At 36.4% G+C, this 27,995-nt stretch overlaps 2 protein-coding genes across 3 annotated transcripts in view; both read right to left on the bottom strand.

Annotated features, from left to right (window-relative positions):
• Window positions 1-330: 330 nt before the first annotated feature.
• Window positions 331-21,677, bottom strand: LOC127874245 (eukaryotic translation initiation factor 2 subunit 1-like). 2 transcript variants are annotated; one of them, XM_052418468.1, is made up of 8 exons: window positions 21,538-21,677; window positions 17,374-17,634; window positions 13,190-13,269; window positions 9,946-10,094; window positions 6,464-6,570; window positions 5,163-5,260; window positions 4,181-4,324; window positions 331-1,044 (listed from the first exon to the last, which is right to left on the bottom strand). In XM_052418468.1, the coding sequence occupies exons 2-8, from the start codon at window positions 17,609-17,611 to the stop codon at window positions 874-876; spliced, it is 987 nt and encodes a 328-aa protein (XP_052274428.1). In that variant the 5' UTR covers window positions 17,612-17,634; window positions 21,538-21,677; the 3' UTR covers window positions 331-873. The 2 variants fall into 2 exon arrangements, with proteins under 2 accessions (XP_052274428.1, XP_052274429.1); XM_052418469.1 differs by lacking the exon at window positions 21,538-21,677 and adding an exon at window positions 21,439-21,524.
• Window positions 17,618-27,995, bottom strand: part of LOC127872242 (M-phase inducer phosphatase 1-like) — a 24,494-nt gene continuing 14,116 nt past the window's right edge. The window contains exons 2-3 of the mRNA XM_052415572.1: window positions 24,836-25,018; window positions 17,618-17,634 (exon numbers count right to left, since the gene is read on the bottom strand). Coding sequence (XP_052271532.1) covers window positions 17,618-17,634; window positions 24,836-25,018 — 200 coding nt within the window. The remainder of the gene's footprint in view (window positions 17,635-24,835; window positions 25,019-27,995) is intronic.

Raw genomic sequence — 27,995 nt, 5'->3', positions numbered from 1 at the left:
ACGCCCTCTTCTTCGAAGGGGGGTATAATGAATATCACGCATGACCTTGTTATTACATTTAAGTTTCCACGTATGGTATTATCAAGTCATTTTACATAAATGCGCATGTAACGTTTGTGTAAAAAGCAACATTTTCATAACTTGTGTGTAGTCTTAACGTTCTGACGATTACTTGAACAGCGCCGAAGATTTTGTTCTACATCACCATTCCCGGTTTGGATTAAGTATTATAGCAAGACAAGCATTGAAACTAAATTTACTTTGAACGGAGTTCAAACCTCCATCGCAACAGGTTAATGCCATCACTTGATTGAACGCAACAAAGAAGGATACGTTTTTTTTTCTTTTTAATACAAATTTTCTTTCATATACACGAATATTTACATTTTCAAGAACATAAATAACACAAAATGCCATCTCCATGCTTTAAGTGATTCAAAAGTAACCTATAAATGTTAACAATTGCACTGTAGATCACAATACAATGTATAATTACATTTTAATTGAACTTCTATTTTACACTTAGGTAGAATTTAATGTCATATTCTATAATGTTTTTAAAACACACGTTTACATAATTATATAAGATATATAATGAAGCAGCACTTATTTTCTATTAATTATTAGCAGTACTTAATTTTAAGGTCGATCCATTGTTAGTGATCTAAACCTCTTCCAAACAAATTTATTGTTAATCAAATTCTACCCAAACTTAACCAAAAATACCAGTTGCACAAATGTATATTTCTCAAAGTTGAAAAGCCCAACTTTTCCAATTACATATTTTTCCCTATCGAAAAGATTCTGCTAGTTTCTCCTTGTCGCGTGTCGATTCCCAGAGTAAATTCTCCAAGTTCTCTCGCCAGTCAGAGTTCATTCCCCCTGGTCTTCTTCAGGCTCGCTGCCCTTTCCCTCTTTGTCATCTCCGTCTTCCTCACTCTCCTCGTCTTCGTCATCATCACCAGCCACCTCCTGGTTCTCATCCTCCAGGTCTTGCAGCTTCTTTGCCAGCTCCTGTTCCTCAATGTCCGACACAACTTTGGCCTGAAAATACAAACACAAAACATGACTATAATGAGGAACAATATCCAAAATACTTGTTTCAATTCAATACATCAACAAGGGACAAAATTGTCACAAAACCAGGTTTTCATTGTGAAAAAAAAATCTGATAAACGGAGAAAACTCAAACTGAACTTTTGAAATGAACAAACAAAATTAACCCCCTTTGTAAGTTTGTTTTTTAAAAAAATCTATTTTTAGTCGTGGCGACCTTGACATTGGAGATATTGACGTGATTCTTTCGTGCGACACACCGTCCCATGATGGTGAACAAATGTGCCAAATGATTTTAAAATCTCACAATGAATGACATAGTTATGGCCAGGACAAGCTCATATATGGCCATTTTTGACCTTTGAACTCAAAGTGTGACCTTGACCTTGGAGATATCAACGTAATTATTTCGCGCGACACACCGTCCAATGATGGTGAACAAATGTGCCAAATGATTTTAAAATCTGACAATGAACGACATAGTTATGGCCCGGACAAGCTTGTTCCGCCAGCCCGCCAGCCAGCCCGCCCGCATTCGCCAATCTAATAACCAGTTTTTTCCTTCGGAAAACCTGGTTAACCAGTGCAAATGTCTAATAAAATTAACATCTATCATAATTAATCTGGACTTTTTTCAGATAGGGCATAACACTTATGTCTTTTAAGTAATATTTTTTCAAAATTGATACTGAGCAAGTTTTAAGACCGCATGAATATATTTGTAGAAGAACTTGAGTTATTTTTGGTACCCTATGAATTTTAATGATTTTACACTATTTTGTGTGGTGCAATATTCAAAAGTCCATGATTTTCCATACAAGGCCAAGTCATGCATAACATAATAAACAAGATAAGTATTGATGCAAAGCATCAAAGGGCGTCGGGAATTTCAGTGTAAAAGGCACTCAATGAATTTACATGGAACGATTTTTTTTCTACTGTAAATATTAAAATATTTGCCGCTTATTTTAAACAAAATAGAGAAAGATACTGGTATAACCATTATCTATGATTTTGTGTTATAACCCCCATATAACCATTATTTATGATGTTGTGTTATAACCCCCAAATAACCATTATCTATGATTTTGTGTTATAACCCCCAAATATTTCATAGTTCATTTTATTTACATTGGTTTCCTTTTTTTACTGGCATCCATGTGCAGTTTTCATTAATGGAACAGAACTGTGTAGGTTTTAAAAAATCTGCTTCATCTTGTAAGCATAATTTCATATTTTTCTCAACTTCAAGGGGAGATGATTCTGAACTTATTCTTACGTTGCTCATTTACGATAGGGGTTAAGTACTCATTGATATGAAAACACTGTAAAAGTTTGAAAAAAAATTAAATGAAAACTGTAAATTGAATAAAGAAGCTGCATTTCACAATACTTTGAAATTCAGTAAAAGATCATAATAGATTTATTGCTCCGGTATTCATCATTTTCAATAGGGTTCGAGTAATACTGATATAAAAACACTTAACAAGTTTGGAAAGAGTCAGACGAAAGTTGTGAAATCTTTTAAACAAGTGGAAATTGTTTATTTTGTCAAATTTAATAGAAAAAAATTCTGGACTTATTGTCCCGATGTTTCATATTTTAAATGAGGTAAAAATGCTCATTGATATGAAGACACTGTAAGTTTGGAAAGAATCTGATGAAAAATGTTGACATAATCACCTAACCAAGCAGTTTTTCACTTTTATTTTTATATTCAAAGAGACATAATTCTGGACTTATGGCCCGATATAGCTCATATAGAGTTTGGGTTGGGTCCTCATTGATAAAAAAAACCTGTGCAAGTTTGGGAACAATCGGATGAAAATTTTGGACTTCAAACAACGCTATCAAAATTTCTCAAATTCTAAGGAAGATAACTATGGACGTAAAGGGCCCATACCACCTGGATAGTAATACGTGCCGCGCTCTTTATGTGGTTCTTAAAAAAACAACTCTGAGGAGTGCTTGACTCTAGGGAAACGGTTTGCTGGGATACAGCTCCTCCTTGATAAGCGACTGCTTCCTTTATCGCAACTCATTGTTACAATCAATAATACGTGTCGCGCTTCGCGCTCTATATGTGGTAGGGAAAGGCCTATGATAGACAATCATAAAAATACATGGATAATAGATGTGTTGTTTGCATTTATTTGTTAATATAAAAACACGTGTATATTTTTATATATAAGATATTTAAGTGATGTAAGAAATTTTAATTAACGTTGTTACCACGCGGCATCCATTCATTTTAATAAAAATGTCCAATTGTAGTAAAATGGATTTTAAAATGTCTACATAAAATAAAGCTTTATTATATTTATTGACCTGACTGAAATAAAAAGTCAGCCGCCGAACTGTTCCGTTCATGCCGGAACCCGGGATTGAAACGGGGGCCTTTAGATGATTGTTGCGTAAACAACTTCAGTCTAACGCTCTCCCAACTGAGCTATTCCAGCTGACATCATTTATGTACCGCTATTTGGTGAAGTTGTGTATAGCTATTGTTATTATTTGTCTATTTTATTTGTCTATTAATAAACTAATACATTGTACGTTTTCGTACCACTACCCCTTCCAATAAACTTGCTTGCGCGATAGGTCGTCAAATATCGTACTACATTGATTCTCCACTAAATAAGCAAATTAGAAAAACCACAGAATAAATATATTTTGATTATGTTTTGTTTTTATACAAAACCAGAACGTTTCACTTATTTGCCCAGTCCCTGCGATCTTTCCCCTGTGATCAGTTGTGGATCAGTTATTAATTAAAACAATTAGCTTTGCATTATTGGCAATAAATGTTGTAATAAATGTAATAGGCACAAATGCAGTACTTATTTACACAAATTAACACAAAAAAAACACCACTATGCAAGATATTCTTGAAACAAAAATATATACATTGATCCGTAAAATAGCTTCATCTCCCATAAGTGAAAAAAAAAATGCATTACATTCTATTTGCCCCTCTCCAGAGCGACGCCAATAACAAAATCGCACCTTTGCAGGATTGAAGTGCCAATCTAAAATGTATTTAAATGTTAAAAAGGCTGCTATTTAATTGTGCACAAAAACAACATAAAAACGCCCTTAAAAACCAATTTTGCAATCCCATTACCTGGAGCTGAATGTTGAACATGCCCCCTGCCTCTTCTATACTGGCCTTGATAGCGTCTAGGGCCTTGTTTAGAGCTACCAGCCCGTCAGCTCTCTCTAGGGTCTGCGTTGTCACCACATATAATGGAGGAGCTATGAGATTGATCTGAAAGTAACACAATGGATAAAGATGATTAAGAGTCATGTTCCTGTACAACAAGAATTAATGCAGGTGCATAAAATGTACTCCTTGATAAGCCTTTGAAGTTGGCTCAGGCTTATAAGGGACACAATTGTTGTCCCTGATTAGCATAAGCAGATTGCAGTTGGGAAAGACCATCAAAGTAAGCTAAAATAAACAAGGCTATTGCCAGGCAATATGGTCCCCTACCGGCTCCACCATTGCCAGAAATTCCACCATTTTCAGATTTTTCTTATTTTTTGGTTGCCATAACAACCACAATTTTTGATGTAGGAACAAAATGAAATGACGTGCATAATGTCCATATTGCCATCTATCCATGTTGCAAGTTTCAAGAACAAATATTAAGAACTTTTAAAGTTATCGCAGGATCCAGAAAAGTGTGCAGGATCCACCATTTTCAGGAGTATTTCTAGTCTATTTGTTGCCATAGCAACCAGAATTCTTGATGTAGGAACAAAATGAAATGACGTGCATAATCTCTATATTGCCATCTGTCTTTGTTTCAAGTTTCATGAAAAAATATGAAGAACTTTCAAAGTTATCGCAGGATCCAGAAAAGTGTGACAGACTGACAGACCAACGGACTGACCGGCAGACGGACACACAGAGCGAAAACCATAAGTTCCCTCAGGTGAAACGGGTAGGGGACAATAACTACATTTTACAAGACTTCCAAATTATCAAAACTATTTAAGAACACATTGTGTCTGTTTCTTAGAAGCAGATATTTTTACTTGGATTTTTAAAAATAAGCTCATATGATGAAACACATTTTGGATGTACAATGAATAACTCTTACTTTAATAGGCATATTTTCAGTAGATAATTCTAATCCTTTCCGTAAGGCTCGTTTCACTGCATCTACGCCTTCATAATTCGTGCAGGCTACTTCAATATCTGCAAAACATCATGAAAATCACAATAATATTCCACTTATATATTATAACCATAATATTGTCATCAAAATAAGTTGAAATGTATCTGAAGGTCATGAATCTACAAACACCACTTTCGACTGGAGAGAATGCATGCATGGATGGAAGCATACACTTCATGATTTACCGATGGAGAGGGTATACTACAAACAACCAAACACCCTTTTCCAATGGCTATTGCATCCAAATACTTGAACAATTTGATGCAGAGAAAGAAGCCAATATAACATAATTCAAATTGGGTTACCAAAATGTTACTTCAAAACACAATATGATACAGAGCTTCCCCTAAATCAATTTTGTGCACACATTTTTGCAAAAATATGGCGCATACTTCTAATTTTTATAATTTAAAGGCTTTTTAAGAAGAACAAGAGATGTGTTTGTCAGAAACACAATGCCCCCTATTGCACCGCTTTGAAATAAAATTTCAATATATCATTTGGCAGGTTTAGAAATTATCTCCCTTTTAAAGCTAATTACTTCCCTTGGATTGTATTTTTTGACTTTTGACCTTGAAGGATGACCTTGACCTTTCAACACTCAAAATGTGCAGCTTCATGAGATACACATGCATGCCAAATATCAAGTTGCTATCTTCAATATTGCAAAAGTTATGGCCAATGTTAAAGTTTTCGGACGGACTGACTGACGGACAGTTCAACTGCTATATGCCACCCTACTGGGGGCATAAAAAGTTGTAGACAAACAGAAGTTACTGTAGCCATGTCAATGTCAAAATGTGGCAAGGTGATGTAAATGTGCTTAGTTGGAATGGAAGTACATGTGTCAATGCTTATAAGTAAGTAGTATTGGTGATATGTTCACAGTAAATCTCATCTAGCCAAGAATTTTGACCTTCATTCAAAAAGTAGGTCAATGTCAAGGAAATCATGATGTCAGGTGATGTAGGTATGTTAAGAGAGTTAAAAGTCAACACATGTATCAAAGCTTTCTAGAGAATATTAACGATGTAAGACAAAAAGCACCATTTTGGGTCAAAAAGACCTTTGAAAAAGGTCAATGTCAAGATAAGGTAAGGCTGATATGACTATGCTGATAGAATGGCTAAAGGCTATATGCATCCCAGCTTCTGTACAAAATGGGGGCTGAAATATTTTTATCAAATTTGATGTTTACTTCAAAATTAATGACAAGCTCTTACCCGATCGGATTTTCACAGACTGCGGAGTAAGTCTGCGTTTAATATTTTCTAACATGACATCTTTAACTTTTTGGTCGATGTCACACTCGTCTAACAGCTCCGGATTGCTGCAGTAAACAATGGGAAACAACTCAAAGATTGTAAGACACTGTAGACAATTTGTGACAACTTCACACGGGAATTAACCCTTTCCCCCAAAAGAAGCCAAGTGGAAATGGCTTTTGCAAACAGCATAAAACCAGAACAGCTTGCGAGTAACTCACAGTCTGTTCAGGTTTTATGCTGTTTGCTGCTCATCAGTATCTAAAGGTTGGAAATGAAGCCTTTAAAACTTGAATTTAATAAGAAAGGTATCCAATTAAATTTAACTTTCTTAGCGACTACATATGGGTCAAAATAAGTATCTAAGTGGTATAGGGTTAAGCCACAAAGGCATTTGCCCCAGTAAGTTCAATAGTCATGCAGCAGAAAAAGCATGAGATATTGACCAAGATACCAAAATGGTTCTATTAATTTTGTTTCATATGTCACATTATTTATGGTCATTTATTACATTATCTTCAAAAAATGCAAAAATATGCAAAAACAATTTATTTTTTTTTGGGGGGGGGGGGGGGGGGGGGGTATTCTTGGGTGGGATGGTTGGACGGTATTTGTTTATTAGATGATCTTTAAAATAAATGAAAAAAAAAATGAAAAAACAAAAGGAAACAATTTTTGGGGGCCGGGGGGCGGGGGGGGATTCTGTGTGCGGGGGGGGGGGGCGTGGTGGATGGTTTGGGTGGAGTCTATTGTGTATTGTGGTATGTCAGGTAAGAGTTGTTTTGTCAAAGTATCAATCAAGTCTAATCATAAACAAGAGCTGCTTGTAAAACATGCATGCCCCCCATATGGGCTGTCCGTTGTGGCAGCCATTGTGTGAATACGTTTTTTGGCACTGTGACCTTGACCTTTGACTTAGTGACCTGAAAATCAAAAGGAGTCATCTGCGAGTCATGATCAATGTACCTGTGAAGTGTCATGATCCTAGTCAAAAGCGTTCTTGAGTTATCATCTGGAAACAATTTTACTGTTTCAGGTCACCATGACCTTGACCTTTGACCTAGTGACCTGAAAATCAATATGGGTCATCTGCGAGTCATGATCAATGTACCTATGAAGTTTCATGATACTAGCTAGGCGTAAGTGTTCTTGAGTTATCATCCGGAAACCATTTTACTATTTCGGGTCACCGTGACCTTGACAATTGACCTAGTGACCTCAAAATCTATAGGGGTCATCTGCGAGTCATGATCAATCTACCCATGTAGTTTCATGATCCTAGGCATATGTGTTCCTGAGTTATCATCCGGAAACCATTTTAGTATTTCGGGTCACCGTGACCTTGACCTTTGACCTAGTGACCTGAAAATCAATAGGGGTCATCTGCCAGTCATGATCTATCTACCTATGAAGTTTCATGATCCTAGGCACATGCTTTCTTGAGTTATCATCCCGAAACCATTTTACTATTTCGGGTCACCGTGACCTTGACCTAGTGACCTCAAAATCAATAGGGGTCATCTGCAAGTCATGATCAATCTACCTATGAAGTTTCATGATCCTAGGCATATGTGTTCTTGAGTTATCATCCGGAAACCATTTTACTATTTCGGGTCACCATGACCTTGACCTTTGACCTAGTGACCTCAAAATCAATAGGGGTCATCTGCGAGTCATGATCTATCCACCTATGAAGTTTCATGATCCTAGGCCTAAGCGTTCTTGAGTTATCATCCGGAAACGACCTGGTGGACGGACCGACAGACCGACCGACCGACATGTGCAAAGAAATATACCCCCTCTTCTTCGAAGGGGGGCATAATAAAGAAGTTATGGCAATTTTAGCAAAATTTAATAATTTGACCTTGATAGTCAAGGTCATTCAAAGGTCTAGGGTAAAATTCAACTTGCCAGGTACAGTAACCTCATGTTAGCATTAAAGTATTTGAAGTTTTAAAGCAAAAACCTTGATACTTTAGAAGTAAAGTGGATCTAAACACAAAATTTAACCATATATTCAAAGTTACTAAGTAAAAAAAGGGCCATAATTCTGTCAAAATGACAACCAGAGTTATGCAACTTGTTCTATACTGTCCGTTAATGATAGTTTGAGAGTGTTCCAAGTATGAAAGCAATATCTATGATACTTTAGGGGTAATGTGGACCAAAACACAAAACTTAATCAAATTTTCAATTCCTAAGTATAATAATAAAGGGCCCATAATTCCGTCAAAATGCCAGTCAGAGTTACATAACATTGCCTGCACAGTCCCCTTAAGATAGTTAGTAAGTGTTGCAAGTATGAAAGCGATAGCTTTGATACTTAAGGAATAAAGTGGACCTAAACACAAAACTTAACCAAATTTTCAATTTTCTAAGAATAAAAAGGGCACATAATTCTGTCAAAATGCCAGTCAGAGTAACATAACTTGGCCTGCACAGTCCCCTTATGATAGATAGTAAGTGTTGCAAGTATGAAAGCAATAGCTTTGATACTTAAGGAATAAAGTGGACCTAAACACAAAATAGAGGTCATCTGCGAGTCATGATCAATGTACCTATCAAGTTTCATGATCCTAGGCATAAGCGTTATTGAGTAATCATTAGGAAACCATTTTACTATTTCGGGTCACTGTGACCTTGACCTTTGACCTAGTGACCTGAAAATCAATAGGGGTCATCTGCGAGTCATGATCAATCTACCTATCAAGTTTCATGATCCTAGGCATAAGCGTTCTTGAATTATCATCCGGAAACCATTTTATTATTTCGGGTCACAGTATCCTTGAATTTTTACCTAGTGACCTCAAAATCAATAGGGGTCATCTGCGAGTCATGATCAATGTACCTATGAAGTTTCATGATCCTAGGCCTAAGCGTTCTTGAGTTATCATCCGGAAACCACCTCTTCGAAGAGGGGCATAAAAAGCATTGTTCACTCGATATCTCGATTATCCTAGGCAATATTAAATATAAACTCCACATTTGTTCGAGATTATTTACACGTATGTGGACAGTCTGACAGGGGCTAATCATTTGCATCTTTTAATGAACAATTAAAGGGATATGTTTATCATTGTTTCTTGTACTATCTTTATCAAATTTAATAAAGTGGCCTACAGTTAAAAACATAAGAATAATACTAACGATGAAGCTGTTGTTGTGTAATTGTATTTTAATTATTAATTATTGAATTTATAAGTCTTTATGTCTCAAATTTTTACTATTCTTAATAGCCCTATTTCTATATGACATATCATTTTATTTACGTCAACATTTTTCCATAAATACTCACAAAACATGGAGCAGACAGACACACAGATGGATCATACCATCATTATATTTTCCAGAACTCTCATTGGGGTAATTAGAAGTTACATGTTCAAGGTTAAATGCTTTATACTTAGCAGTAACAACCATGATTCAGACATGATACATACGTGACAGCGTGTTTGAAGATTTCATAACAGGCCACAGGCTTTTTCAACTTCTCGTCAAACTGCCAGGCTGTTTTCTTGTAGAGCTCCTCGAGCTGGGAATCATTCTTGTAGCCTAGCAGCTCCCCAACGTGACGAAGAATGCTGTTAACCTGAGAAATGAAAAGTACCGTTCAATACACAATAGCAGGCCAGCAATATTTTGCTTGCTTTATAAAGGAATAGGGTTACTTTCCCAATTGAGAAAATACAACAAATTTCCCAAGAAGACAAGATGCGTTTGTGAAACACAATGTCCCCCTATATGACGTTTGACCTTGGAGGATGACCTTGACCTTGTGAAGGATGACCTTGACCTTTCACCACTCAAAATGTGCAGCTCCATGAGATACACATGCATGCCAAATATCAAGTTGCTATCTTCAATATTGCAAAAGTATTCATAAAATAAGCGATTTGGGCCACATATATTTGACCTCTGACCTTGAAGGATGACTTTGACCTTTCACCACTCAAAATGTGCAGCTTCATGAGATACACATGCATGCCAAATATGAAGTTGCCATCTTCAATATAGCAAAAGTTATTGCAAAATGTTAAAGTTGGCGCAAACAGACCAACAGACAGACAGGGCAAAAACAATATGTCCCCCACTACTATAGTGGGGGGGGACATAAAAAGAAAATTGCATCGATGTTCCAAAAGTGCATTATAACGAAAGTGAACAGATCAAATAAGCACATAAACTTAACATTTCAATCAAGAATGCACGTAATTGAATATTTTCATTGGTTTGTGCAAGAAGTTTTATTAGATATCATGAAAATAAAGGCCTCCGGCCCAAAATACAGCATTTTTTTTAGAGGTCACAGTGACTTTGACCTTTGACCTAGTGACCCAAAAATGAGTGTGGCGTGTAGAACTCATCAAGGTGCATCTACATATGAAGTTTCAAAGTTGTAGGTGGAAGGACTTTGATTTTAGAGCCAATGTTAAAAACCTTTACAAACCTTGACACAGACGGCGGACACAACGAGCTGGCTATGACAATACCTTGGTTTTTTTCCGAAAACAGCTGAGCTAAAAATGGTTGTTTTACACTGTTGTTTTAACAAATACACATTTTCAAAATGATACAAATCCGTGTTACCAGTGCATACATGTATATAGTTCCATCATTAATATATGATAGACTCAAAAATATTATTTTTCTGCATTTTGTGACAAAAGAGTCTATGAAACTATTATACAACAAAGATTATTACATAACCAAGTTTAAAATCAAGGTAAATTTATATTCCCAATGATATTCATTAATTTCGTAACATAAAATGTTAATTGTTTTATTACAGAAATATCAGTTCTGCTCATTAGGATATTAAATGATGTTTCGTTTCTTTGGCCGTTATACCAATTATACAAATAACCTGTTCGTATGTCAGTGTTCTGGGGGCACTCAAAGAACGCATGAAATTCGTTCTCCAATACATGTACGTCAAATCTTGTTAAACGAAATAAGCATGTTCGTTTTTTGCGCTGTATATTAAAATGCCTGCCAAGTTGATCGTGAGCACATGGTATTTATCATTGCATACTGTATGCAGAAGTAACACATAACAAACATTAGGTTTCATTTCTTTTAACCTTTTACCGCTTATAAATGCACTTTTAACGAGTTAGTAGTTCCTTAGAAAATCTTATTAATATTTTTTTTTATGAATCAAGTTAGAAGGATTTATTTCCAACCTTAAGATACTGATGGACAGCAAAAAGAATAAAACCTGAACATACTGCGAGTTACTCGCAGGCTGTTCAGGTATTATGCTGGACACAAAAGCCATTTGCACTTTGCCTGTGAGTGGGGAATGGGGTTAAGTGGGTTTTTTTTTCAGACCAACAAACTTTGCCATTAACCAATGTATTAATTATTTATTATTTTATTATATTATTGATGTATTAACAGTCAAAACTGCAAACAGCTGTCAGTCAAGGGAACGTGTGACCGCTACTCTCAGATCACCACTTTCTAGATGGTTGGTCAGTTGGTAGTATTGTCACATTGTTACCCCACTCAGTCATTCGCACACAGCGTAAAACAAATCCAAAAGTTCGTATAACATTCATTGGGATGTATTTTTAAGTAAAGATTGTCATGTGTCATTGACGTCACGTCCAAACAAATATAAAAGCAGATTCGCTATCATAAACCGAAAGTACGGTATAATTGTATCATTCTAATTCAAAGAAAAAAAGATGCCAAAATCTTGTTAACAAGAGATGTGTTCGTCAGAAACACAATGCCCCCTGTTGCCCTGCTTTGAAATAAAATTCCAATATATCATTTGGCAGGTTTAGAAATTATCTCCCTTTTATAGCTTATTACTTCCCTTGAATTGCATTTTTTGACCTTGACCTTAAAATTTGTTTTTTATTATTTCCTTTAAAAAAATATTACTTGCCTTGTGAAATTAATCTGTACCTGCCTATTGATATAAAATAGAAATAATTTGCCTTTAAAGCTTGTTACTTCCCTTGGACTTTGTTTTTTGACCTTTGACCTTGAAGGATGACCTTGACCTTTCAGCACTCAAAATAAGAAGCTTAATGAGATACACATGCATGCCAAATATCAAGTTGCTATCTTCGATATTGCAAAAGTTATGGCCAATGTTAAAGTTTACCGACGGAGGGACGGACGGACAGACAGTTCAAATGATATATGCCACCCTACCAGGGGCATACAAATATTCAGTGTGTTTTAAAAGTTGCAATTTCAATGTATTCAATGTATATTTTTCCTGAACAGATGATAACTAGTCCTTTTTATCACCTTCTTATAACAACACTTGCCAGCTTAGTGTTGTTTTTTAACACCTTATCAATGATAAAGATCTATTGACTTTGTCATGTGCTCATGCTTTGTCGTTATGAATGCAGCTGATAATTGCTTCTTATACACAATCGTATTGTTACATGCACCGGTTTCCTTTGTGTTCTACATTTCGCGCCTCGAACGTACTGACGCGTGACCTTTGTTTTCAGTTCAAACATGACTTTCCGAGTGAAATACACTGGCCATTGGCCGTTATGAACAATAGACCGTTATTCTCAAGTGTAATATAGACTGAATTTTGTCAGGGGAGGATCAAGACTGACCGTAGTCTGCAATTGACCATTATTCTCAAACGACCATTTGGACAGTTCTGACTGTATTTTCCAATTTGGCCAGAAACACAGTCGGACTTACTGCTTTAGCTTTTGCAAACCTTTCCTCACACTTCACAACCTCCTCTGGAGACACTCTGCGCTTGGAAAGATCGATATAACCTGTCAACAACACCAAATAAAGTTACACAAAATTAATATTTGGAATAATAAGGGGCAGGATAACAAAAAAAAAGGTCCTTGCATACAAACATGGTATTTTATTCATCATAATTATGCAACTACAAAAAGCCCATAATTGACAATTTTATGGTAAAAGTAATACAAGGGCTGTTTGTAAAACATGCATGCCCCCTATATGGGCTGTCAGTTGTAGTGGCAGCCATTGCGTGAATACGTTTTTTGGCACTGTGACCTTGACCTTTGACCTAGTGACCTGAAAATCAATAGGGGTCATCTGCGAGTCATGATCAATGTACCTATGAAGTTTCATGATCCTAGGCGTAAGCTTTCTTGTGTTATCATCCGGAAACCATTTTACTGTGTCAAGTCACTGTGACCTTGACCTTTGACCTAGTGACCTGAAAAGTCAATAGGGGTCATCTGCGAGTCATGATCAATGTACCTATGAAGTTTCATGATCTCAGGCATAAGCGTTCTTAGTTATCGTCCGAAAACCATTTTTCTAAGTTGAGTCACCGTGACTTTGACCTTTGACCTAGTGACCTGAAAATCATTAGGGGTCATCTGCGAGTCATGATCAATGTACCTATGAGGTTTCATGATCCTAGGCATAAGCGTTCTTGAGTTATCATCCGGAAACCATTTTACTATTTCGGGTCACCATGACCTTGACATTTGACCTAGTGACCTTAAAATCTGTAGGGGTCATCTGCGAGTCATGATCAATGTACCTATGAAGTTTCATGATCCTAGGCGTAAGCTTTCTTGTGTTATCATCTGGAAACCATTTTACTGTGTCAAGTCACTGCAGGGGTTTTTTTTACTAAGAAAGTGACGCCGATATTCGGCGTCTTCCCCTACCAGAATTTTTCCCCTCAAAATACAATTTCCCACCAAAAATATCATTTTTCACCAAAATATAATATTTCCTCTCAAAGAAATGTTTATTTTTCCTTTGGGCATTCGACAATTATCCAATTTGCACCATGTACAACGATCTTTCTCTCTCTCCAGACGAACACAAAAAATCTGGGAATCCCAGTTATTCTAAATATAGCTCTTAAATAACGATATGTAAACTGGGTAACTAATCGTAATAATCATGTGACTATTTAACTGGATACCGGTCTTGCGCGAGAAGGGTGTTTCGTCAATAAATTACCAGAAACCAGTCGAATTTTCATCCGGGCTATGTGCAAGCCAAGATATAAACGTGAAAACAGAAAAAAATGTCTCACAATTGGCGTTCTTACACAAACAAAATAAAACATTCGGAATTGGAAGATACTGAACGCATCGAGGCATTTTTTAAGAAAGAATCATCGAAAACCGTTATAACCCATCAGGATTCTGAGGTAATCAACATCGAACATTGTGAAAGTGAAAGTAGACAATCGGCAGCTGCTGCTCCTTTCCCTTCCAATACTGTAGCAGATCAAGATCGTCAACCCATTCATCATGAAATTGAAATCACAAAATTGACATCGTCCCCCGGCCCCAGTACAGAAATATAGTTGAAAACATTTCCCATAATTAGATCTACACCTGCAACTTAATTAAGGACTTTGACTTTAATACGTGTTAAATGTGTTTAAGAACAAAAAGGACTGAGACAAGCCTCTTTTGATGAGTTATAGACACTGAAATGAACAGTTTTTATTTTTTCCCCTAATATGTCTCTTTCGCACTCTTTTTTTCCCCTTTCACCCAGCGTCCAGCGTCTTCCCCTTTCTCTAAAAAAACCCGCTGCACTGTGACCTTGACCTTTGACCTAGTGACCTGAAAAGTCATTAGGGGTCATCTGCGAGTCATGATCAATGTACCTATGAAGTTTTATGATCCCAGGCGTAAGCGTTCTTAGTTATCATCCGGAAACCATTTTTCAAAGTTGAGTCACCGTGACCTTGACCTTTGACCTAGTGACCTGAAAATCATTAGGGGTCATCTGCGAGTCATGATCAATGTACATGTACCTATGAAGTTTCATGATCCTAGGCATAAGCGTTCTTGAGTTATCATCCGGAAACCATTTTACTATTTCAGGTCACCGTGACCTTGACATTTGACCTAGTGACCTCAAAATCGATAGGGGTCATCTGCTAGTCATGATCAATGTACCTATGAAGTTTCATGATCCTAGGCCTAAGCGTTCTTAGTTATCATCCGGAAACCATCTGGTGGATGGACAGACCGACATGAGCAAAACTAGCGCCCTCACACTTCTTTGGGGGAAGGGGTCCGCAGCCCTAAGGAGCGGATTTTTTTGTAAATGGGGGAATTTTTATAACAAACAAGAATATCAGTGAAACTGATGGATGCTCCCCGATGATGCACTTTGTCAATGTTTTTGTTTATAAACACCTAAAAAAAATCTATTATTAGCCTCGGTGACCTTGACCCCAGTGACCTCAAACCTCATCAAAAGGTAGAGGTCCATGCAAGGTACCTACATGCCAAATATGAACGCGATTGGTAAAGTATTGAAGGCGCTATGAGAAACGTTAGCAAAAGTGTGACAGAAGGAAGTCTATTATTAGCCCCGGTGACCTTGACCCCAGTGACCTCCAACATCATCAAAAGGTAGAGGTCCATGCAAAGTACCTACATGCAGGGCTCGCGCTGTCGTTCGCCACTTTAGCCATTTGCGAAAATATTGAGAATTTGGCTCGAGAAAAATCCGATTTGCGAAAATGCTAAAATCTCATAAAATTTCATTAAAAACAGCCGCCATTTTAACCCGAAACTGGTTTTCTATATTTATCTCTTTGTTTCAATGAAAGTATTCGCAATTTGGACAGTGAACGAAAACCGGTCTGAACCTGTATCGAAACATCGCTTGACCTTATTGTTATTGAAGTGCACATGGTAGCTGCCCAATGAAAACTGAGCTCGCGTACACATGAAATGACGTTGTTGAATGAAACGTAAAAATGGGTGGAGCTTTGAATACACAGTTAATATTGTCGTCTGCAAACAAAATAGCGGCCGGTCGCAAATGTCGTATCATAAGATTAAAAATAAAAATAAGCGTGACAATAAATTAATTATTTCCAAGCTGACTATCGATCTAAATGAAAGAGTGATAATTAAATAATTAGTTCTATGTCGTTGATGTTACAACTTTCTGCCGATTTTCGGTTGAAATGAAAGGTGATAATTAATTAATTTGATCGTTTTACTCACACACTATGCTAACTAACAGCGGCGTATTTTAATCAAAGGAAAACGTGAAAAACACGCACGGTTTAATTGCAATTAAAGTTTAATTAAAGTTACGAATTTGTAACACATTGGAAGAGTAGTTCATATAGTCTACAATATAAATGGAAGTGACCACTTTGTCCGTACAGTCGCTAACATGGCTTCTTTAAGGCGCTTGCGTTAAAATGCAGAGGTCTCATGTTCGATCCAGGGTCGGGGCAAATACATGCCAGTCTGAACAAACAAACAAAAAAATTAAAACACAAAAATTAGAGTATTCTAATAGTCATAAAAAGTTGATAATAATTGGCTTCGTTTTGAGAATGAATCAAAATCAATGTACTGTGACCTATGCATTAAGGTGCAGAATTCCAACACGTTCACTGTAGGTTGCAATATCCTGAAAAAAGACTCGGTGACGAAACATGCAAAGTCTAAAGGTAAGATTTTGAAGATGAAAAAACTGGTTGGCAATAGGCCTTAAAACGCAACACAGACAATCTAGGATCCAAATATTTTTCAGGGGGGGGGGGGGGGGGGGGGCATGCCCCCGGACCCCCCTAGATCTGGGTGGCTCAAAGATATTTTGAGCCAGCGCTAGCCCTGTACATGCCAAATATGAAAGCAATTGGTAAACTTTAAGTATAGAAGGCACTATGAGAAACGGTAGCATAAGTGTGACGGAGGTATGGAAGTAAGTAAGGAAGGCCAAACTGGCAATATTGCGGGTTTTCTTCGAAAATAGCTGAGCTAAAAATGGAATGACGTTATAATCGACACTATGACTGAGCCATTAAAGAATTTGGACAGTAGCATCATTGTGCACCAAAGCAAAGGTAAACTTTTCAACACATGCTATTTCTATCAATATAATTGTCACACCTTTATCTTTATCCACACGAATTACGACGACACATTCGTTTCTGCCAACTCGTATAAGTTTGTTGATTGAACGGATACGGCGACGTGACAACTCTGATAACAATATCATCCCTTCAATGTTATTATACTCCAAAAGGTGAACGTAGGCTCCCATCTCGGCTATTGACCGCACATTTACCATCACTACATCCTCCACTTCGGGGAATCTGTTCCCGTAAAACCGACATGACAGCACCATGGTTGATTAACTGCTTGAATAGTCTGAAACACATAGAAAATAAGTAACATCACTTGAATATATTAATACTCACATAATCTAATTAATTTAATACCATACTTTCTTGATAATTAGGCAGATTGACTATAAGACGGAGACTCAATTTTTTCCTCAATCTCATCGTGTTTTTTGCATAGACCTCTTTATAAAACAGGGTTAACCCTTTGCATGCTGGGAAATTTGTCGTCTGCTAAAATGTCGTCTGCTGAATTTGTAAAATTAGCATTTTCTTCGATTTTTTTCAAAAAATACTATCAGAATAGCAAACAGTTTGGATCCTGATGAGACGCCACGTTCTGTGGCGTCTCATCTGGATCCAAGCTGTTTGCAAAGGCCTTCAAAATTCGGTTCCCGCACTGAAAGGGTTAAAATATCCACAAAGAAACTTTCCAGCAAAACTAGTTTTACCATCAAGTTACATAATCCAGGTATTTTAGTTTACTTCCTCATTTAGCCAAACCCACTTATAGACAGAAACTTACCTGAACTAGTTTCAAGTTGTCCCTGACTTGACTAGTGTTATAAAGTTTGGAAAATGTTCTAAGGAGCTACTACATTATCTGCTATTATTCTTACACACTTGAGTGACCAGTACACGTATCTCGCACTTGGGATAATCAGTGACCCATCTTGCACTAGTACACAACATGTAACATAGTGTGGTGTTTTAGAGACCACTAGGCAAAAAGATAAACAGTGGGTGTATTGACAGCTTTGAACAATCCATTTCACAGTTTAGCTCACAAATAAAGTTACATGTAACACTAGGTATCATGACTATCATGTATTAATTGGTTGTACAAGTGTTTGTGAAGGACCTGAATTTCAACTCCACAGAAACTTTAACCTGATTTTTCCCAGTACAAAAGTGGGCTAAATCATGATTACGATGTGAATCTAAATTTAGTTATACGGATCATTTTAATTTTCATGCAACGAAATTTATTCTTACCACACACGAACACTAACTCCGATCCTAATTAAAAGACGAATGCTTCGGTTATTGTAGGAAATATGTACAAAATATCTTCGTCACAATCGGCTCGGGTGCTAATTTGTCTTAGCTGCATTTTATGTAATTCATCTTCAATGTATAATTTTTCTTGCCTATTTTGTGTTATTGTAACATATTTGTATCAATATATTACAACTTAACGTATATAAAAATTGTATAATCACCCTTTAAGAAGGAAAAAATTGCTGTCTTGTTTTTTGGATATTTGCTCAGTCAGATAAATCCATTGCAGAAACCGATTAATTTGATGCTAATTTTAAGATTAAAAAAACAACCTGTTAAAGCCATTTTATACAAACTATATATCTACACCAGTGTGGGCCCTGTGATAAACACAAATGTCATCATTGAAAATGAGCTAACAATTTTATCTGCTTAAAATAAAATGCAAGGGTAAACTTTCAATCAATAAATAACTGAAAAAAAAAAAAACATTAATTTGAATAGTGCTACACAATTGCCAAATATTATTAATATAATCTCAGATTAAAAAAACATTGCAGGGCTCGACACTAAGGTACGTCCGAACGGCATTCACTGACTGTACGTACGTACGTCTGGGCTAGCCAATGTCCCAGGAACATGCCCGACTGGTCGTGTGTATTCTGGGCGGGATTATGTGTTCTTTATCAGTAAACTGCATTTTAAATAAGCTTTTCAAAGATGTATAAATCTTAATACAGTACAATCAGATGACAATTAAATCCCAGAGTGAAGTCGGAGACAACAAACGCTTTTTAATGTATCATATCTCAAAATAAATTTGGAAGGTATTTTTTATCGAGAAAACACGTCAGTACCTATTTTTAAACAGAATTCTGCTTGATACGGCTTCTGATTGGTTTCCTCAAAGAGACACGTTTTCTCGATAAAATACGCTTTAAACTAAAAGCCGGAAGCGCCCAGGATCGATGATGGTTTCACATTCGACATTAACATAAAGTTACATTTCAATTAAGAAAATACAAGTTGAATGATAAATATAAATGTTTTGATAATAATTGGGTCAGGGCACATGAAAGATTGGTCAGGGCTAGTAGGTTCTGCATTTACTAGCCCGAATGGGCTAGTTGAAAAAAAAGTTAGTGTCTAGGCCTGCATTGCCCTTTTGCTAAAGGTCCACTTTGGTAATTTTTGATGTTTTTAGAGCTCTATAGTATATGATTATCCCTATGTAATGATTACGAAAAGCAAAATCCCAGTAAACCTTCCAATTAACTATGGACGATGTACAGCTCAATTCATTGTAAAGTACCAATAATATCAGGTGATATCATTTTCCATCTTAAGAATTTAGAAATGGTATCCATAACATAGAAATATTTGAATCCTTGAAAATCCTTAACAGCATGCAGACAATGATTTGAAAATGCCCGTTCACAAGTTGAACCAGGGCTTTCCACAGGCCATTTAACGATCCCTCGCCGGGGCACTTGAATTTCGAAAGCCCCCTGGCGCTTGCAATTTTCCGATCAGTGTATTTTTCAGTCAAAGAAAGTGGAGATTGTCAAACAAAATCAAGGTTTCTCTATAAGTGTATCAATATTCCCTGTTTTAAAAGAGCACTCTGTACCTACTTTCACAAGTAATCGCCATAAACACCACATGGGGTAATGGATAATCCACTAATAAGACGCGCGTATCATTTATTCAAGCCACATTACACAGTCATTTAAATGCTGACAAGGCTGTATCAGGTAACTTTCCAGTCGTCAAACTGTGATGTTCATCGTCCAATCGGTTACGCGATTGCTTATGAGGGCGGGGTTAACTAGCGACCATTATTTTTGATCGACGTCTGGCACGAAGTAAGAGTTTATTGCAGCTTAATTAGCAAAAAGTTAAACCATTCAGGTAATATAAAACCGGTAACTAGTACAGTACAGTACATTAAAGACGGTTTCGGGCATCATCGTCACAGCTTTTTACTGCAAACAAGTGTTACCTATGACTCATAATTAATATGAGAAATAATTGCAAGTGGTAAACAATTAATAACTTATAGCGAGTAAGTTGTGCAAATAACTCCCGGGTACAATTATGCGATAACAATTTTATTCCAGTACATGTATATTTCATCATGTCCATTTATAGAACTGATTCACCTCGTTTTTCTGACATTTATTCGACATGTAATGCGCGTTAACAAATTTTCGTTGAATTAATTACGCACACTTGTAAATGCTTCGTCCGATAATCGATACTTAGAAGACTGATGATGGCAACCGGCTGTAATCCTCGTGGACAACGTGATTCGACTCGTAAATTGTTTAAACAAATTATCGTTGAATTCATAACGCAACTGTTATTATTTGTTGAAATCTCTGACTCAAATGGGAATAATTAAATTTGTAATCCGAAACCCATTCCGTATGTCGATGTTAACGCGTTTTTAATTGGAAATACACTTCTGAATGCAAAAGTTACCGCAACTTTAAAATATTCTTGCTTCAAATTAGCAGTGCAAATTTATTTTGTGTCGAAACTTTTTCTCAATTAAAACGAGCGCGAAAATGATGCAGCATGTACAACGTCGCGTCATGTGTATTGTGCGTGTATTGAGCGTGCAGTAAACCCAAAACCCTCTCAAATAAGGTTCAATATGTTCAGTTACATTGAATACATGTAATTAAGTTGATTAACATATTTGTCCGAAAATATCCGGACTATCCGAAATAACCCAGATTGGCCATACTGTAAGCCAACTGATGCTACATTCACTGACACTTTGGATGACAGCCATCATCCTTGGTGAACATATGTAACGACTTACACATAAAAACACAAAACAGGTTAACGTATTTAAATGGCGAGAATCAGAAATTTAGTACAGCATATAACAATAAGGCGTCTTTAAAAATCTCACACTTACCCACTTATTATATTTTACCCATGTGTTTACCGGCTAAGTTTCGTGTGCAAAACGGAATTCCACATGTAGGATATTCCCGTTTATTTTTAGAAGAAAGCCCATTATCCAATGATATTGTGGAAATGTTTGCACACGGCACAATATTATTCTGACGCAATATAGCGATCGTGATATATCGATGTCTAGTCATTTCGTACCTAACACAACTCGTACTTAAGTCAGAACGTACCCATTTTGGTTAAATGTCGTTAAATATATGTTGTAGTTTATTTCTGCGATAGTCCATAGTAAACTAGTTATTAAACATTAAAATGCAACTAAACATTGATTATTAAACGCCACCTATAACATTGATTATTAAACGCCACCTATTTTAGTTTAATGGTTTATGTCCTTATTGACCTGTATTTTTTAACCTTCGACGCTTGCTTTTCTATTATAAAATAAATGTTACATGCGTTGAAGGGTTGTTTTTCTGTATATACCAGATTCACTTGATATTTAGCAATGTAAATGTCTTTCATTGATATAAACGACAGTGATTCAAAATGCCAAAAACATAAATTTTCTACAGAATTGTGAACAATAAATATTTTTAATAAACAATCTCAAATATAAGCATTTTGTTGAGTATTTCTAGTTTCATATTAAGGTTTTTATTTGTTAATATGATACAATTTGGATATGCTACGAGTTTACCATGGGTATGTTTTTAAACCAAATGGGTACGGACTTTTTAGAGTACGAGTTAACTGTGGAACGAACTATTTGACCGACTTTGGGCGTCTGACGTTAAACCATTCGCTTGCTGCATGTATAATCAAGGGGGTTAACGTTCTCTATGCAGCAGCTCGGTTTAGGCGGAATTTAATGTTTATGTGATTTTTCAGATTGCAGAATTGTGTTGTCATTTTTCGAACACGCGTCACATTTTCATTCATATGAGTGAGGCATTGTTAAAATTATGAATTGTTATAACCATTTATAAATTTAACCAGTCTGTTACCAAATTATACCGTTTTCAGTTTTTAAACACTGTTTAATAGCAGAAAATCGCACTTAAATGTTATTAAAGGTAACGTTGGTCGTCATGACGATGTATATTGCCCGTAGCAGTAACATTTAGAAATATAAGCATAGACAATAATAGCATAGACAATGAGACAATAATAACATTTTGACAACATAAGAAATTAGACTATTTAAAATGTCACTCGTTGATTTTTAAATATTTTTTTGTGAACACAACAAGCACAATCTGTAAACATGAATGTTAAGCTCAACCGAATAACTCTTGATTATTGGTCTCACTACAATCCCTCGTCAAGAACGGGTTCCCGGGTGGTTAACTTGATAGCGACTGGGGTATGGTGCATGCCATCTTTTCATCGAACCTTTTCGAAATTGACGCACATGCTCATCGTAAAACGGCGGGCGATTACTCGAACTTGTTGACGGTTGTTGAAAATCCACCACGACTAACGTAGATTCGTCAATGTACACCCGTCATTAAAATGTACGTAGTTCTATTATGCGTCCGCCGATACGGTCACATATTGTGCGACAGACATATATCAGGTTTCAGCACGTTCACCAGGACATTTTGTTTTGATTTATGCATCACATGTTTCTCAAACCCTGACATAAAGACGGTAGACATCGAATCTATCTTCATAGAGGCGTTATGTTACATATGGGAGCTCAGACAGACAGACAGACAGACAGACGGACGGACGGACGGACGGACGGACGGACGGACGGACGGACGGACGGACGGACGGACGGACGGACGGACGGACGGACGGACGGACGGACGGACGGACGGACGGACGGACGGACGGACAGACAGACAGACAGACAGACAGACAGACAGACAGACAGACAGACAGACAGACAGACAGACAGACAGACAGACAGACAGACAGACAGACAGACAGACAGACAGACAGACAGACAGACAGACAGACAGACAGACAGACAGACAGACAGATAGACAGGCAGGCAGGCAGGCCGAACGACCGACCGCCGGCCCGCCCGCCCGTCCGCCCGCCCGCCCGCCCGCCGGCCGGACCGACAGACAGACAGACAGTTAAACAGACAGACAAACAGACAGACAGACAGACCGGCGGGCCGGCGGGCGATCGGGCGGGCGGGCGGGCCGGCGGGCGGGCGGGCAGGCATGCAGGCAGGTATTATTGGTATATCACTCTATAGGCTAATGATCTGCTTTATTGTATCCCGTGAGTACTTTGAAATTGTCTGATTCTGCCAGACGACAATCGTTAGCAAACCTCCATATAAATTTAAAAAAATATATATATGTATATAATTAGAGTACAATTGCCCAAATGTAACGGTCTTGGAAAATAAAGCGTCAACATGTTCGGTATTATTATGTACTTTTGATAAATATTTTGATAATCTTGCCTCGCAATAAGCAAATATTGTAATCGGGTTTATACTAATACTAATTTACACGGGTAAGTTACTTTGAAGTAAACAATGTTGTCGGAAATCGTCAAGGTGCATATTTGTAAAGATAATGTTCAAGTTCCTTTTTCAGAAAGACCGTGACGGAACAATACGTTGCGCTTGATAGACTTATAACATTTACGAATTGATTGTGTGCAATCTCTGTGGTTTACGTTTAATCCCGAACAATTAGCAACACATGAATCGTTCCTTTGGCTCGTACAATCAAAAACTGAATAACAAATACAAAGTTTACGTTTCAAAGTTTTATTTTGTAGAAAATAAAGATCGACACAACAAACACAATAACATTAATCAGATAACAAACTAAAAATGTTCATCATTTCTCAAAAGGAAAGTTGTTTCGCATTTCCTGACACACGTGTTTTGTGCCGAGGTTTGTCTCCCGCTGCCCAAGACTTTGACTTTACCCGGAAGTGACGTAGGTTTTCAGAATGGTCCTTATGTAGCATGGGTGTGTATGACTGTGGTAGGCAATGGTTGCTCTGGGTGTCGTAAAACGCTTTGTAGCCGCCTTCGAGAAGATCCATTCCCGGACAATTTAGTTTCGGATACGAGACAATATTGATTTCTCGATCCAGTGACCTGAGATGCCGTTACATTTTCGGACCCCTTTCTGATGAAAACTCACAGTGGAAAATAAGCACGTGATTCTTTTCCGAAGACGTTGCCGAGTTGTGTATGAAGTCCTTAATCGCTTGCTTTGTGAAAAGATTATTAGCTCTCTTGATATGTCCTCCTTCAAACTTATATGGATATCTGCAGTCTATCACCGTCAGTTGATCAATACGATCACTGTACGCACCTTCTAGAGCACGTGACATTGTTTCCGGCGTGATAGCGTTCAGATCCTTTTGCTTTCCAGAAATGGTTGGCAGTGTGTTCTCCCGTGACCCGTCGGAAACGAGGCGTGGTTCTGTAGACAAACGCTCCACGGCTGCAATGATGCTTTCAATGGACCTCTCCTTCCCTTCTATCGTTTGTTTTGCTTCAGTGGAACCAAAAGAGCGACGCCCTTGTACTGCTTTATCCAGACCATTAAAATTTAACTGGCGCTTTCCTTAAGTGCTTCTTTTTCGCGGGTGAACAGTTAAATCTTCGCAATCAACGACAGAATATTCACTAATATAAGTTGGCATTGTAGTAATGTTTCTCTTGCAACTTTCAGTACGATGTGATGTCTCTTGATTTGGTCTCTGGGTTATATAGTTTGCCGTCACGTGCTAGTGTTAAAAGTGTTCAATGCATAATGAGATATGTCGGTTTGATCACTCTTTCCATTGAGTTTCTCACATCAATGCGATCATCAGGATCTAGATTGTAATTAGCGGCACAATAAAATCAATTAGCGATATGGTTGTATGCCTTTCAGCGGTAAATAAAGTACAAAGGTAACATTAATTTTGATAAAGTTTGTAACGCTGGGATATTTGAGCTATTGTCATCACCATTCTGCAAGTTGATCATATTTCAGAAATACATTCCAAAGAAATGTATTGTCTTAATAAACATATTCATAACATCTTAATAAGGCGAGACTTTGTATTTTTAAAGTATTCGCGTGCTTTTATCAAGATATTAAATAATAGTATAAATCGAATTAATAATAACATGTTGTATTAAATACTGTATATTTAATGATTGATCAATATTGTATAATATAATAAAACGGTCAGTCGAAACTTTATGGAAAAACGGTATTAAATTTTTTAGAAAGTGGAAAATTAGTTTTGTGTAAAAAAGTGCATTTTATAACCATGCAATTTTTATGAAAAATAAATCAGTCGAATTTTTATATTTGATATGCAATTGCTGGTAATGTTAAAGATCTGTCCTTAAGTTATGCTTGCAGATTTTGTTGTTGCAATGATCAAGAATTTGAAGTGCATTTGAATAGTGTTTTTATAACTGTAGCATGCCAGTGACGTAACCTTCATACGAATTTATAATTGCCAATGGCAACGATTTACACGGATCAACATGTGTCCGAACAAAATACGCTAACAAAACATACGCAATAATATGTGTTTAGGCATAATTTGAAATATAAAAGTAATTAAATCGTATATTTCTTAAATTAACATAAATACACAAATTAACGAATAGTTCGCAAAATATTTTGTAAAATAAAAATAACCCATAAAATTCATTGTTTCTTATAGCAATAGCCAAAATGTGAACACTAGATGTGGTATGGTAATATTGATTTAACGATATGCAAAATGCTTGTTGTGTTTTCGAGGCACTATATTCGATTGTATTTTCCCGTAACGATATATTCACACGATACACGAATACTAACTTGGTACATGAAAATGTGTTGAATAATATATTGTCCCGCAAAAACAAAAAAGGGCATTTTGTATCCTGTAAAAACTATGTTATCAGACCACATATAGCGTTGAAAATTTGGATATTGCTATAAGGAACATTGATTTTTATGTGTTAACTTTATTTTTCGAAATATCCTACTTAATATTCGTTAATTTTGAGGGTTTATGTGTTTTTAACACATGTGCTTTTAGAGGAATGCTAAGCATTTATAATAACCCTTAAATGCTACATAAAACATATCGTTGTTTAATACATTTTTATTGATATTTTAGGCATTGAAACGAATACTTTTCTTGATACAACGTTTTGCCAAATTAATAAATTTAATATACTGTGTCTAGACAAATACTTTAACGATCAATATGAAGAACATCGATGATATTACCTTGAATAACCCAGCGTTACAAACATTATCAAAACTAATACGATGTATAACCTTTATACTTTATTAACAGCTAACATATATGCAATCATGTCGCTAATGAAAGCTGATTGTAATCTAGATGCCGATGATCTAATTGATGTGAAATACTCAATGCAATTACTAATCTAACCCACATATCACAACAGGCCCTGAAAACTGTTTACACCTTTTTTTGTTGTTGTTTAAAACGCTGTTCTTTTTGGTCTTCACGGAATCTTGTCATCGTCCATTTAATTTTGTCTATGAAATTAATAATGCGGGATGCTAATTATTAAGTCCCGCCACACGTTATGTTTAACTTGAGGTGAATTGTATACATGCATGTCTCTAACATGAGCTGGGTTAAGAATGCCGTCGATTTACATGGCCTGCAATGTTCATGAACAAAATATTGTGACCATTATTTGTATAAGTAATTGCATATGCATATATAAATTGTTAAAGTAATGAAACCGTTTTTTTTCTGTATATGTTTGTTTATCGAAAAATTCTAAAATATTTTATAGTAAATGCGGATTATTAATTGTGTTAGTTATTGCATTAATGCAAATACGGATGAGGGACACATTGAAAAGCAAACTTATACAGCCAAGAAGTTTGCGTGTAATGTAGATGTTTGATATTTTTAACAACATAAACACAAAAAGCAATACTTATCATAGATTTTCGTTTAACAGGTTATTTTTTTTAACCTTTTCAGCCGATAAATATTGAATATACAGTATTCGACCGATCTATTTCTATAAACAAATAAACATGCATTGCTTTACACGTTTTACTGAAACAAATACATTATATAATATAACATCTCGATCAATAATTAAACCTTGTTAAAGGGATCTTTTCACGCTTTGGTAAATTGATAAAATTGAAAAAAGTTGTTTCAGATTCGCAAATTTTCGTTTTAGTTATGATATTTGTGAGGAAACAGTAATACTGAACATTTACCCTGGTCTAATAGAGCTATTATACGCATCTTTTGACGATTTTAAAACCAACAAGAAATATCTTTAAAAAAGATATACGGCGTAAATAGTTTAATGAATGAGATCAAGGATAGCGAATGTCTTTTTCTGTGCAGTTCTTAGCTGCATCACACGCAGTACGGGATGTTACGGGGAGTTTTCGCGGCTTATTTTACATTATAACATATTGCTGGTCATAAACCTATAGATACAAAACAGAAAACCAAAAGAAGAATGGAAGT

The sequence above is a fragment of the Dreissena polymorpha genome, chromosome 3 (genome assembly GCF_020536995.1).
Source record: "Dreissena polymorpha isolate Duluth1 chromosome 3, UMN_Dpol_1.0, whole genome shotgun sequence".
Lineage (NCBI taxonomy): Eukaryota > Metazoa > Mollusca > Bivalvia > Myida > Dreissenidae > Dreissena > Dreissena polymorpha.
Note: the sequence above shows the minus strand (reverse complement) of the source record. Positions and strands in the feature narration are given on the sequence as shown.

What these genes read in the sequence shown, in the direction of transcription:
- LOC127874245 (XM_052418468.1), bottom strand. Translation starts at nt 17,611, where the DNA reads ATGGTGCTGTCATGTCGGTTTTACGGGAACAGATTCCCCGAAGTGGAG. An exon ending in ATCTTCAAACACGCTGTCAC is followed by an intron (nt 6,571 to 9,945) that starts GTATGTATCATG and finishes TGTTTACTGCAG; the next exon opens with CAATCCGGAGCTGTTAGACG. An exon ending in GTCTGTGAAAATCCGATCGG is followed by an intron (nt 5,261 to 6,463) that starts GTAAGAGCTTGT and finishes GATGTTTTGCAG; the next exon opens with ATATTGAAGTAGCCTGCACG.